Source organism: Pundamilia nyererei, unplaced genomic scaffold (assembly GCF_000239375.1).
Source record: "Pundamilia nyererei isolate P.nyererei 1_Seehausen unplaced genomic scaffold, PunNye1.0 scaffold00078, whole genome shotgun sequence".
Taxonomy (NCBI): Eukaryota; Metazoa; Chordata; class Actinopteri; order Cichliformes; family Cichlidae; genus Pundamilia; species Pundamilia nyererei.
Genome location: NW_005187479.1, coordinates 1966155 through 1980052, shown reverse-complemented (window position 1 = coordinate 1980052; position 13898 = coordinate 1966155). Strand labels below are relative to the sequence as shown.

At 38.7% G+C, this 13898-nt stretch overlaps 1 protein-coding gene across 3 annotated transcripts; it reads left to right on the top strand.

Annotated features, from left to right (window-relative positions):
- The first annotated feature begins 369 nt into the window (after positions 1-369).
- lrrc56 (leucine rich repeat containing 56) lies at positions 370-9986 on the top strand. 3 transcript variants are annotated; one of them, XM_005737682.1, is made up of 13 exons: positions 370-507; positions 702-874; positions 1307-1394; positions 3162-3222; positions 5222-5318; positions 5746-5943; positions 7139-7307; positions 7409-7639; positions 7840-7907; positions 8497-8639; positions 8909-9114; positions 9267-9582; positions 9749-9986. In XM_005737682.1, the coding sequence occupies exons 2-13, from the start codon at positions 710-712 to the stop codon at positions 9909-9911; spliced, it is 1905 nt and encodes a 634-aa protein (XP_005737739.1). In that variant the 5' UTR covers positions 370-507; positions 702-709; the 3' UTR covers positions 9912-9986. The 3 variants fall into 3 exon arrangements, with proteins under 3 accessions (XP_005737739.1, XP_005737737.1, XP_005737738.1); XM_005737680.1 differs by having other exon boundaries at positions 7139-7313; XM_005737681.1 differs by lacking the exon at positions 370-507 and adding an exon at positions 543-620 and having other exon boundaries at positions 7139-7313.
- Positions 9987-13898: the final 3912 nt, after the last annotated feature.

Here is a 13898-nt window from a genome sequence, read left to right as displayed (position 1 = left end):
ATTATTATTATTATTATTATTATTATTATTATTATGAATGTAGAAAGGTTCTGTTATATTTTGATCCACTAAATCGTCTGATTGGGAACAGCTTCATTTTTCAGCATTCTGATGATCCCAAACAGACTGCTAGTGCACACAAAAAAAATATTTAAATAAAAAAGAAAGGCACAAGAAAACGTTATCAGTCCTGGATTGATCTCATCAATATCGACTGAATATTATCCAGTAACTACTGGATAATAGATTAGATAAGTGCCAACCATAAGAAATACCGGAGTGTACTACATATCCCAGGGAGCCACGGGTCTAACTGGGTCTAACTGCACAAACTGACCCCAGAGCCGCTGAATGGAATTCATGCAGCGGCTTTGGGGTCAGTTTGTGCCGTATCCAGGAAGTCGTCTGTGGTTGCCAAGGAAACTTTTGCTTGCGAGCCCTCAGTTGCAGGTTTGAATGTAAATGTATAGACTATCTAGTGACACAGACGGGAAAATTCTGCAAAAGGTGATATATATTCTTATTATAGATATAATATTATATTTCCGTATACACCAGCATGTAGCTAGGGTACATGCTGCTTTATTTAGCGCTACTCAAAATATCTGGCTGTAGAGAAGGTACTGCTCACTGCTTCCCTTTTGTTTCACAAGCCGTTTTGGTGTTTTCAATATAACTTTATGATTGTTTATTTTATACAGCGTGAGGCATGAGTTACTGTCATGGGTCTGTGCCCCACGGGGTCAGGTCTGGTACAGCACGGGTCCTGGTGACTGAGCTGAGTGGTTCAGGCTCCATCAACCCAACTCCTGCAAGTAAACCCTGTGAGGACTCTGAAACACCAGTGGAATTTTATCTCTCCCCGGAGAAGTTGGTAGGTACCTTTAAATACAGTTAGTATTTATCACCGTTATAAACCTCTTATCATGTTGTTTATACGAATATAATATACTATATATATAATATACTAGTGAAAGCATTTAGTTAGTTTAGCATAATTCTAAATTGACAATAGTAAATGTTAGCATCTGGATAACATCTACCATATACATCTTGCCTGTATTATAATGCCTATTTTACTGAAATAATTCCGTTAGTGTTGTCTCTTATACTAATTAAAATCCTCTTTGATTATTGCTTAAAAAGATTATGTTTGAAACTGAAATTGGGCAAAAAAAATTCTTCAAAGATTTTACATCAAATCAAAGTCATGTTTGTTAATCGTAGCTACAGAATGATACAGACTACATAAAGTAAAGAGACAGTGCCCTTCTGCCCAGGTCAGCTTCTTATTCTCCTCCTACAGAAATTGCTGTGTGGCACACAAGACCTCTCTAATGTGACCTCACTGGAGATCTGTGTAGACACTCAAGAAAACACACTTGGTAACTTTGGTAAGACATATAACATGTCACTGATTAAATACAGTACTGTGCACTGTGCAAGTCTTGAGGCACCCTTCATTCGGTTATATTTTGCAAGAAATATGGGAAATAGGTGCAGTGATTCATTGAAGTATGTGCAAATGTACACAAATATACACCATAATCAGCATTTGTAATAATCTAACAAGATTTGGTCTACCAAAGTCAGTATTTAGCATGACCACTTTTATTCTTCAACACAGTCTCAACTCTCTTACGCAAGCTTTCTTGTCATTTCTTTAAGTAGTCTTTAGGGTTCTAGAAGGAGATTTCAAAGCTCTTCTTGGGAGTTTGGCTGCGTTTTGTTCTGTTCTCAGTCAACACAATCCCACACTGCTTAGGTAATGTTGAAGTCCGTGTTCTGGAGAGGCCATGGCATGTTTTTCTATCCAGGTATGCTTTTACAGCAGTGGCAGCGTGTTTGGGATCATTAGCATGCTTAAACATGAAGTTGTTGCAAATACAACACTTTTTAGATTGTGATCAAAATTGGCCCATATTGGTCTTTCACTGGCTTAAATGCAGCTCCAAACCATGACACTGTGTTTTACAGATGTCTGTAGACATTCACTGTTCTACCTCTCTCTTGACCGTCTCCATATATATTGATGATGACTTGAACCAAAAATGTCCAATTTGTATTTATCACTCCACAAGATCTGTTGCCACTAATTTTTTAGTCCATTTTTTTTGTGTAATTTTGCTGGATTTTTTTTCCTAATTTCTTAAATACATGACTTGTTGATACTGTTCCTCTGCTGTAGTTATTTTGCGGCTGTCAAACTGTGTTATCTTTTGTAGACTCGACTAAACAAATGAATTGTTACTGTGACAGGCAGCTTGTAAAAAAGTCCCTAAATATAGAAATTAAAATTGGTTCTTTTCTAAATTGTCTGTTGTGTAAGTTGTGTGCAGACACAAAACTGGTTCACCTCTTGAGTTAGGTACCTTTTATAGTTGTTGAATGATTCATAGGTCAGTGTTAAGTAGTTTAACTAAGAAAATGATCAAGTACAAAGACTGTACTGAAAATAAGTAAAAAAGCAGCCAGTGTCCCAAGAAAAACTTCAGAAAGCTTAGAGACCTGTTGTTCAAGAATAATTAAATACAACAAAGTCTGGTTCCTTGAAGACAAAATACAAACAAATGAGGAGTGGCTCAAGACTTTTGCACAGTACTGCAGCTGAATATGTAAAACAGTAAAACAATAGGTGTCTGTTTGTATGTGTACTTATTAGAACTAACTGTTAGTCAGCATCAGTGGTGTTATTGTTTTCTTTGTGTAGCCAAGGCTACAAAAATACAGTAACTTTTATCTCATTTAAGTTCAGTTAAACTAACGAGCAATGAGAAACTGTTAACACAATTTACAGTAATGATTCATAACAGATACTTGTAATAATCACAACACAGAACGAGCAGACAGTCATAAATTTCCACACCTGATTACCTCACAGGTGTGCCAGCCATCATTAGATAATGGTAGGGGGATATATTTACTATGACTGAGCTTTGTCCTCAGAAAAAATCCTAGATTGTGTAAGGCATGACAAACACTGTCTGTACATGTATGAGTCATGTTTTACCTGCCACTTCAGGGACGCTTTCTTTTACTTAAATGATGCTGAACATCTGATTAGCAAATAAATCAGGTGATAAGAACGAAACCATGTTAAAATGACACCAGTGTTACATGAAAATGAGAAAAATAGTTTTGTTTAACTAATTTTCTTGCAGGTGTCTACTTGCCTGGATTAGTGCAGCTAAAAATGAACAACAGCAGGATCCTGTCAGTAAGGTAAGTAAGACAAAAATAGTATCTTTTTCTTTACTTCAAAGTTTGTATTCCTGAGAAACAAATTCACAAAGTATAATAATTTTTAGATTTCCAAGATGATACTGATGTATGCTTCTGGTCATTTTTATCTTATTTTATACATGTTTCCAAAATAGGAAAACCCACATATTTCCTTGAAGAGAAATAAATATAAGTTAACCCAGAACAGAAAACCCCCCATAGTTTAGTGAATGCTGTCGTGGTTTACTCTGTCATTACAGGAAGTCAAAAGTTATGAGCTTACCCAAAGAAGTATAGTATGGCTATAGTGACAAGGTTTTGAAATAGGGACTTCCAATATTTATGTGTGGAAGATGCTTGTTGCAACTTGTAAACCAGACACCATGGAGGTGAGACCTGTGTACAGGTTTAGAGATACACAGAGAACAGGTTAAACCACCTTTCTCACAATAGGATACAGAGGGGTTCAGGTACTATCAGATTTCAAAATCGTGCATTTGATCCTCAGAAAGAGACAGGGAATATCTAAAGTTTTTCCTAGCTTGTCCAGTGATCATAGCTACAGCTGTTTCATTAAAAGTATATTGAAGCAAAGCTACAAATAGTTGTCACAGTAAGTGAGATGGAGAGAATATTTTTTACCATTACTGTGCAAAAGTCTTGACCCATCTCTCATTACTTTATATTTTGCTTCTCATGAGACAGATTTTCTTGAATGTGGTCTATTTAAATAAATTATAAACAATAGGTTATAAAGTCTTGAAAAGGTTTAATTTAGACATTGGCAGTTTTTCCACTCATTTTCAGTCCATCGCTTACACCTAACCATTTTCAGAGGAATTTTTGTTTGTTTGTTAAACAAGTTAACATAGAAATATGAAATATGTATTATTCGAGCATAAAAAATGCACCCAACTGAAGGAATGAACCTGAATGTTGTGCACATAACAGAAAGTTTAGCGAAGGAAGAATTTTTTTTATCTGTAGGCACTCTGTTAGTAGCAGTCTGTCACAAAAAACATAATCCGTTCCCAGTTCTGTAGTTGTATCTATGAACAAATAATAAAAGATACCAAAAGATAACACAAGCAATAAAGTAATATATTTGAACCACCAATGTGATTCCCAAAGAGCTGTTAGCTGAAAACATGGCATATCTAAACATGGTGGGCAGTGTGTCTTTAATTAAAATAAGGAAATTGGACAATGACACAAGTGTTACATGAAAATGAGAAAAATTGTTTCGTTTATCTAATTATCTAATAATCAATATTTATGGAGGAGGACAGGAGAGATGTACAAGAGTTAGTGTCTATAGCCATCTGTAGAACACTGTGGAGGGCTCTGTCATGGTTTGGAGCTGCGTTTCAGCCAGTGGTGTTGGAAATCTCCCCAACACTGAAAGTGTTACGATCACAGAAAAGTACCATCTACCTTGCAATGCCATCTGAAAATTGCTGGATTGACAACAGCTTCATGTTTCAACACGCCAGCGATCCCCAAGACATTGCCAATGCAATAACTGCAACACTGTCAGTCATGGATTGGCCTCCCCAGGTATAACAGACTGTATTTATGTTCATTTCAATAAATCCCTACACCTACTTTTAATTTTTCCTAGCAGAATATAATAAAATGAAGAGTACTCTGAGACTTTTGCACAGAACTGTACACAGAGATAGATAGTGAACTGTCTGCTCCACCCCGAGAGCACCAGAGCAGAGCAGAGTCAGCCGGACATGCACTGGCTCTGATAGCATTTCCTGCTTTGGGTTGTGGGAATTGTAGTGGAGTTGGTGTTGTAGTGTAAGGTACACTGAAACTATTGTGGAAAGGTTCAGGCAGGGAGGAAAGTGGGAGACAGTGAACAGGACATAATTTTCACGAAGAGAAAGGAGCTGCAAGCTTCAGTAGCCAAGAAAGTATCCTTTTTTTAGCCATGATTATGTAACTCTCTTTCCTGCCTCTAAATCAAGTTTGTGTTATTTTGTCTCCCTAGAGACTTGGGAACCACCATCTCCCAACTGCAGGTGCTATGGATGTCTCGGTGCTGCCTACGAGACCTAGATGGGATTACTACTTTCTGTGCTGTTACGGTAGACTTTATAGGAACTATTCAGGAGCTTGGTAGCTTCTTTCTTTTCTCTTTTTGCAAATGTTAAAAAAATGTGTGTACGGAACAAAAAATAAATTGTGTCAAGGATTTTTGGATACATTTCAAATAGGCCTTCATACCTCAAACATTAATTTCCATTTGTCATGGTACCTGAGTGACCCATTTTTTCCCAAATCATTTCCTCGTTTTTGCGGCAAACACTGAACGTGCCTAGGTAGTAACATATGATTCAAGTAATTGAACTTTCGCTGTTTAAAACGTCCAACTGTCTGTGGCATGGGACGATACCACAGTGTGACTTGGGTCCAACATGTTTTTTTTCTTTAGTGCATTTTCCTTCTGCTGGTTCAGTTCATTAATCACACATTTTCTACCACTTAACACTTATTTCCTGTCCTTCTTCTCAGGAGCTGTACTTGTCCTATAATAACGTGTCAGACCTGAGTCAGGTTGGCATGCTGGAGAACCTGCAGCTGTTAGATCTGGAAGGGAATGACGTGGATGATTTAGTCGAGGTTCAGTATCTCAGTTTATGTAGCAAACTGGAGAGACTTACCCTGGAGGGAAACCCTGTCTGTTTACGCCCAAACCCTACATCAACTCAGGTATGAGTATTATGCGATGTGTTTGTCCTTTGTTGTTCAGACTTTAAGCGGATGCTCCTATTGCGATTAACATACCCAGTACATCTTGAAGCAACCGCCACAGAGTGGTGCAATGCTCAGAGTGGCAGTCTGGCAAAAGATAAAACGAAACCAAGAATGGTTGCAGCTGAATAGAGCTTGAGCAAGGAGCTGGGCAGAGTTCCTGAAAAGGAAGTGTTGTATTCATTTGATGTTGTAAATGCCAACTTGCAAATGCAACTTGTGGTTCTAATCGTTCAACAGTCTCGCCTGTGCTGGCTGTCAGCCCTGAAGACAGATAATCTCTAACATGTAATCAGTTTGTGCTGAGACATGAGAGCATGTGTGCGATCGCAACTCTCTGTATGTGGGTCCTTAACTCAACAGAAACACTCTGCTAGAGCAGGAGACATCAAAATACTCAAAAATAATTAGACATAACATACTGTTGAAATAGTATATATGTAAACATCAATGCTTTATTTTTATGTTAAGGTGCATTTTTTGGTTTCTGTGACAAAGCCTTAAACAGCTTATCATGGGCCAAGTCAGTGAAACTGATTGTAGCTGGGTACACGGCTGAAGCTGCAGTGAGCTGAGTTTTTTGGGCCACTGTGAATGTGTTTATTTACACCCACCAGCAGAGCATTAATTAAGAAACTAGGGCAATGAGGAGAGATGCTGAGCTGAATATGCATTAGGCCCGTGCTTTGTAACGACTGAGGGGGTTCTTGGGTTTACTCCCTTGCCAAGTGATCACTCTTCATGCGCTCTGTCTTTCTCTCACTTCCTCTTATTTAAAACTCATTCTCCTCCTCTTTTCTCTCATTTTCTTGCTTTTGTTTACAGGCCTCTCACACTCTCCTTTTCATTTTCTGCATCTGTGTGGTTTGGTGAAACCAAAGCGAGGCCAGCGATTCACTGGCCTCTCTCTCGCTCTCTGCTCTCTTCCAAATGATAAAAGTCTAGAATTTATAGCAAATAAATAATTTATTTATTTGCAAGACTTTACAGACGCTAGCTGTTACGAGCTGGGATCAGCTTATGCTGTCTGGCACCCCCTATTTAAAAATACCACGTATTATTAAAAATGTCACTGTTGCAAAAAAATGTGATCTTGAATCTTGTCGTACACCTTAGCTCTGTCATTTTCTCTTGTTTCGTTCCTCCTGCCCAGATGGCAGACTACAGTTACCGGGCAGCGGTGAGGGAGCTGGTCCCTCAGCTGCGTTACCTTGATGATGTAAAGGTGGAGGAGGACAGGCTTAGCTGCTGTACCACCATGGGAGAAGACTGGGACATTCTCAGAAACTCCATTAGAGATTCTAACTCCTCTTATCCTGCTGGTGATGGTTTGTGTGTGTGTGTGTTTACTGTTTTAAATCCATCAACATGGTCCAGATATTCAGATGACGATTTAACAAACACCTCACTTTTGTCTTTGTAGAGGAGACAACCGACAGTGTACGTCCTTACAGCCGACCCAGTTCAGCCACATGCCCTTCTCCCAGCTTCTCCGGTGTCTGGGCCATGTCATCGTCAGGCACCAGACCACACTCAGGCTCAAGACTCATGTCAGCGATCAGGCCTGGAGTTCTCTCCCCTTCTGGATCCAGACCTGGTTCTGCAGACTCAGATCTGGCAGTAGTGGAAGCTGAAACCAGCAATCTGACTCACAGTTAGGCACTCCTGTGGTTGATCTCATTAGTCTTAGTGCCATTTCCATTTTATTTTGATTAGCATTACTCTGTGCAGGTGAACTGTTGGAGCAGTAAAAACAATCTTTGCTCAACAGTGCCACCAAGAGGACTTAATTGTGCCATGAAATAATGACAGTTTCAATCACTGATGCCTGTTTTACTCTGTCAATTTTTGAAGGAGCAGGTAACATCATCTTCTGTGGGAATCCAGTCCAGGCTATTCGAGCAAAGCGGCAAAAGTTAAGGGTAAGTAGCAACAAAGTCCTGCAATGCAGTGGAGAAAATTATTTGATCTCACTTAATAAATTATGAGATGTATCCATACACCACACGCTGTGATCCATATACATGAGTTATTTCTGTCTCGCTGTTCCCCATAAAACAGAGTCTTCATTGTCCACTAAGAGGAACAGCAAGCTTTATGAGCTTTGACAGGCCATTATGAATGCCTGGCACCAGCAGCTCGTCTCTTTAATGTCATGTCAGTATAAAAAGAATCAGCTAATTATTATCAGGCAGACAAACAACCTGAGAGGACAAGCATAGTGAGGGGTGATGGAGATGTGAGAAGGGTTGTGTCAGAAGAAGTTGACAGACGGGGCTATCACTGTCACCACCCTCTGATCTGTTATAACTGGCATAAATACACCCCACCACTGTCACTCTGCATCTTATTTATACCTTTCTGTCTCATTCAATCTGCCCTTGCTGTGTTTGTTGTTCCTCACTGTTTTTGCTATCCATAATTAATATGCTCTTAGGCCTCTATTACTTTAAGTTTCCTACCATCATCTATTACCACTCATGCTTGTTGTGCCTCTCTACTGTCTGATAGACAGCACCCACCAGGTCTACTTTCACCCCCCGAGACACTCCCATTCACGTACCAGAACACACATATGACCTCGAGGAGCCTGATCTGACAGAACGTGCTGATGTCTTTGCAGAGCTCAGAGCTTGGAAGGAACAGCATAGCAGGTATTACATGCTGAATTACTTTTTTAAAAACACATACATGTGAAAAATAATAAAAGCTACATTTTAATCTATATCTTGCCATTGCTGACCATGCAATAGATTAATTGCATATTAAAACAGTTGTCCATTGAATACCATCAGAGGGCTGTGGAGGATTTCACAAATACAAAGCCTCTTCACAGCCAGTTAAAATCGCAGAAGCTGTCGATGTGGCTATGTCTGAAGACTTGTATGCACATAAAACTAAATATCATCATTCTTTGTTTCAGACGTCTTGAGGCCATAGCGAAAGACAGACTGCCACAAATCTTGTCCATTCAGCACTCTGATGATGAAGAAGCCCGTTGTGATGAGGAAGAAGATGGCTGTGGTGCTATGAGGAGTGACAGCAGTAATGAAGAACATGAAGAGGAGAAAAAGTGTGACAACCAAGATGCAGCCTCACTAGATTTCTCTTTCCAGTCTCTTTCCCCAGGTGAGAACTTTGTGAAGTTATTTATAACTTCACAAATTATAAATAAGGCTGTACAGAATAAAAGCAGTAATTGTAATGTCTGATCTTTTTTTAATGTAAGGAGAAAAATAACTGAATTATTTCAATTATTCTTATTGTTTGTTTATTTTTAGATCTGCTTCCCAGAAAAAACTTACCCTCAGATATGGCTCGACTGTCGCTGGTCCCCAAAACCGCAGTGTCCCCTTCTCCTCCTCTCAAAGGCAGTGCAACTGCTGTTGATTTGAAACCGCAAGGGATCCGTGCACGGAGGCTTCACCTTAGCCAGGCCAGACCACAATATTTACCTGAATTCAGCAGTGCCTTTGAAATATGTAGGACTTCAGGAGATATAGACCTGCAAATGAGTGTGCCTCCAATGACTCTGCCTGCACCCATACCGCACCCACCTCCAACAGCTGCCCCAAGTGAAAGGCTGAAGCATTCACGGTATGTCATTATTAAAAAGTATCTTTATATTCAAATAGTCAGATTTGAAACAACACATTTTGTTGTAAAATGTTTAGCTGAGTTTTGTAAATCAGTGACATCACCATATTGTGATCTCAACTTGGTCAGTGGAATGTGGACATTAAAAAAGATCTCTATCTTTTAGTGTGAAGATGGACTCTGGTGAGCAGCCAGGCCAGAAGTGTGAGATATCCAAAATCCTCAAGAGACCAGCAATAACTCGCCCTCACACAGCCAGGGCAGCTTTACAGAAACATCACCAGCACCACATACTCCAGTCCTGCAGAGGGAGCTCACAGCCAGATTGACTGTTGACTGTCTCCTGTCAGTATGACTGCTCTTAACTGCTCAATTAAATGGGGTCTTTCCCCTTTTTCAACTCATCACTCAGCCGTATATTGATTTGTCATAGTTTACCACCATCGTTTCTTTTTCTCTGTTTTTTAAGAACTGAAGATACTGTTGTTGTTCACCAGTTCAACAGCATCCAGTGCTCACGAAGCTCACAGCACAAACAGTACACTGTAAAAAGAATAACCCTATTAAAAAAAATTGAGTCACTTGATATGACCTGATACTTTTATGTTGATATAAACAATATTACTAGACTTGACTGAAACTTTAAATTTTGCATTGATCCAAATAGATTTTTTTTTACATAGAACCATATTTTAATTATTGAACCAAGCTAATATATTGAAATTTAACCAACCCAATGTATTCACATCGAACCAAATTAACATGAACTAATATGTTTGTGTTGAAGCCAGGTAATTGATTTACATATATTCAAACTATATTTTTTACATTTCATTTTATTTCAGTTCAAAAATGCTCTGCATTTCCTATAAAAAACAAGACAGTTGGCCAACCAATTATTTCAAAATTATTTATTGTTCCAAACCATTTTAACTATAATCAATGGAGAGGATTAGTAATATACAGATTTAGTGCTACGGCAGAAATGATTAGAGAAATGTTTGTTTTATAAAACCTGCAACCTTTTGAAAACCAGTATAAAACCTGCAATCTTTTGAAAACCGTTGGATATTTTCCTTTACTGAGACAAAACCTCTCACACCACAGAACTGCTCTTAAATAGACTCTTAAAATATTGAAGAGACCGTAAGTGCACATCTCAGGATGCTCTATAGAATTTTTACAAATACAGCCCTGTGCTGTTTAGCTGGAAAGATGTAAAATATGAACTTCCACGAAGACTACCTGCAGTGATGGTAAAGTTCCTGATGTTCAATGTGTAATAGTCTCATATTGTCACTTGAGGGCACTGTGTGTAAATATTAAATCAGAAAATGAATCCATTGCTTCAACCACACTGAGCAAGCAATCCTTCAAACCTACCACCTTGACATGTGACATTCATTATTTTTTTTGTCTGTTTGACTACACTTACGGGTGGGGTTACCTCCATGCTACAGTAGTGAATGCTACAGTATTTGCCATTTAAATGTACAACATACAAGCATATTTCATATTTTACTGATACAGCAATGCTGCAATAGAATGAAAAAAAAAATCAAGTCCATGTAGAGTTTATATGTTTTAACTATGATATAATCTTTGTTTTCCAAGTGCTATGGAGAATTACCCATCGCCTGCACTGTGACGGTCAATCTCAGACTCATTTGTTCTGAGAAACAACTGGAACTAACAACACTGCATTTGTGGAAATGAGGGCCAGAGTGGCAGCCTAATTCCTTAGTGGTTCTTAAGAGCAAATTATGCCGGGACAAGTTTGTTTTGAAGCCGTCACAATAATTATAACATGGAACTTCATTTCAAGGAAACCCCGACAACCAGCACAGTGATGTCTCCAAACTTGCCCCGTGTTTTGTACGAACACCTGACATAAGCACACACATACAGCAGGACACACAGGTAAGAACGCACATCCCATATTTGTGTCTGTCGTGCGTCACTTATGTCCACAGAAACAGGATGTAAATAAATGACTCAAAGTACAAAAAAAGAACCACAGGATAGTATTGCAAATATTTCTGACCACTGTGCTGGTTTAAGAGATGTACATGCTCTTAAAGTAGGAATTTATGTATGTTTGAACATGTAATTGCCTACAGCCATCCAGCTGTTATGTAACACGTTAGTTCTTTTCTTATTTTCTAGCAGCACTTTCCATCAGGCAGCCACCCCATCTTTTCACATAACTGCTTTGTCTATAGGATTGTTTAATTTTCTCACTCCCTGTCAGGCTTTTGTAGCCACACTCCCATCCCTCTGGTCTCTCTGTATTACATCTCAGGATGCAGGTAGAGGAGAATGGAATTAAATGCAATGCCTTTTATGGTGGGAAAGTGGGATGGTGTCCACCTACTCTGTCTGAGCAGTCTTGTAATTTATTCAAAAGGATCATTCTCCTAGCTTGTCAAGACTAGAAACGGAACCTGGCCTCTTCTTCACTCACTCAGTTATTACCAAATGTTGTCAGAAACCATAAAGGTGTGTTTCTATCTAATGTTTAGGGGTGGTAAACACTGTGGAAAAAAACCCAACAAGAAAATAATTAAATAATTTTGAAGTTAATTTTTTATGTAAAAGTAAAAAAAAAAAATCCAAAACCTATTTTATTCACAACAGAACATTGATAAATATCTGATGTTTAAACTGAAACAACAAAGTTGGAACAGGCCTTGCTGACTGCTGTATAGCAGCCTTCCTTTTTTAAAACAACAATCTGCAAATGTCTGTAGACTAAGGAGACCCGTTACTAGATTTTTAGATGAGGAAAGTTTTTTTTCCCTATATAGAATTCTTGCTGCTCAATACTTTTGGATATTTCTGTTGGTTAAAGGTCTGGACTACAGGCGGGCCAGGTTCAGCACCCGGACTCTTCTACTACAAAGCCATGCTGTTGTAACAGTATGTAGCAAGACAGTTAGAAGCATTCCACAGACACCCATGCACTCCCGTAACATCAAAGATACAGGCTTTTGAACTGAGCAAATTGGGTTGTACATGTACTAAAAACAACAGATTTATTTGCCCTTAACGTCAAAAGACATGGTGCTTTTCTAAATTTAAAACCCCCCTCTATCTTTAGAGTTGCATCATATATAGTACCAATGTACAAAGAAAACTGAATCATAAACTTGTTAATTATAAAAATGTATACGATTATTCAGAAAGTTCTAAAAGAGACTCAAGTCGACTTCAAGAAAAAATGTTCCTGTCTGCCGCTAATACACCCACACAATAGACTTTACACATACAGTATTTGTCAACAGTGAAGTGGAGCAGCACATACTGTATGTCAGCACATGCCATGAATACTTATAATAATAAGTTCCAGATGTGGTGAATAGGACCCAGGTACTTTAGGTTGTAGTTACATTCTTCAGAATACTATCAAAGCCGCACCTTCTTGCTGTAATTGCTGTAAAAAAAAAAGTCCAAATAAATTAACGGAAAATTGATAGTGAAAATGAGGTATTATGATAATATCATCGTGTTTTGACTTGAGACGAGTCACTTTTTCTATCAGGCGTTGGAACTGGAAATACCTACATGAGTTCAGACAGGTCTGGGAGACGCCATTTGTACAGTACCACACGATTCTGCCGCGAGGAACATTCCTTTGTAAGATATTTAGGTTTCATAACTCATTTTCCACTGACACCTTTACAACCAAATGCAGACATGCTGTCCATAATGGCAAACAAAAGGCATGAACACAATAATTATTCCTTTACATTTGCAGGTGTTTAATTTGAATTTAATTTGATCTGTATGGTAAAAATATATTCTATTCAATTCAGGTTTACAACAACAGTAACCTCAAAGTACTTTATACTGTAATTTAATTAAATTCAGTTTTATTTCTACAGTGCCAAATCACAACAACAGTCACTTCAAGGTGCTTTATATTGTAAGGTAGACCCTACAATAATACATACAGAGAAAAACCCAAAAATCAAATGACCCCCTATGAGCAAGCACTTTGGCGACAGTGGGAGAGAAAAACTTCCTTTTAACAGGAAGAAACCTCCGGCAGAACCAGGCTCAGGGAGGGGCGGGGCCATCTGTTGACCGGTTGGGGTGAGAGAAGGAAGACAGGATAGAAGACATACTGTGGAAGAGAGACAGAGGTTAATAACAAGTATGATTCAATGCAGAGGGGTCTATTAACATATAGTGAGTGAAAAAGATGACTGAAAAGGAAAAACTCAATGCATCATGGGAGTCCCCCAACAGCCTATGCCTATCCGGTTGTTCAGTCTCACGTCACTAGCCGTGTCTGGGTCTAAACTCCGCTGCAG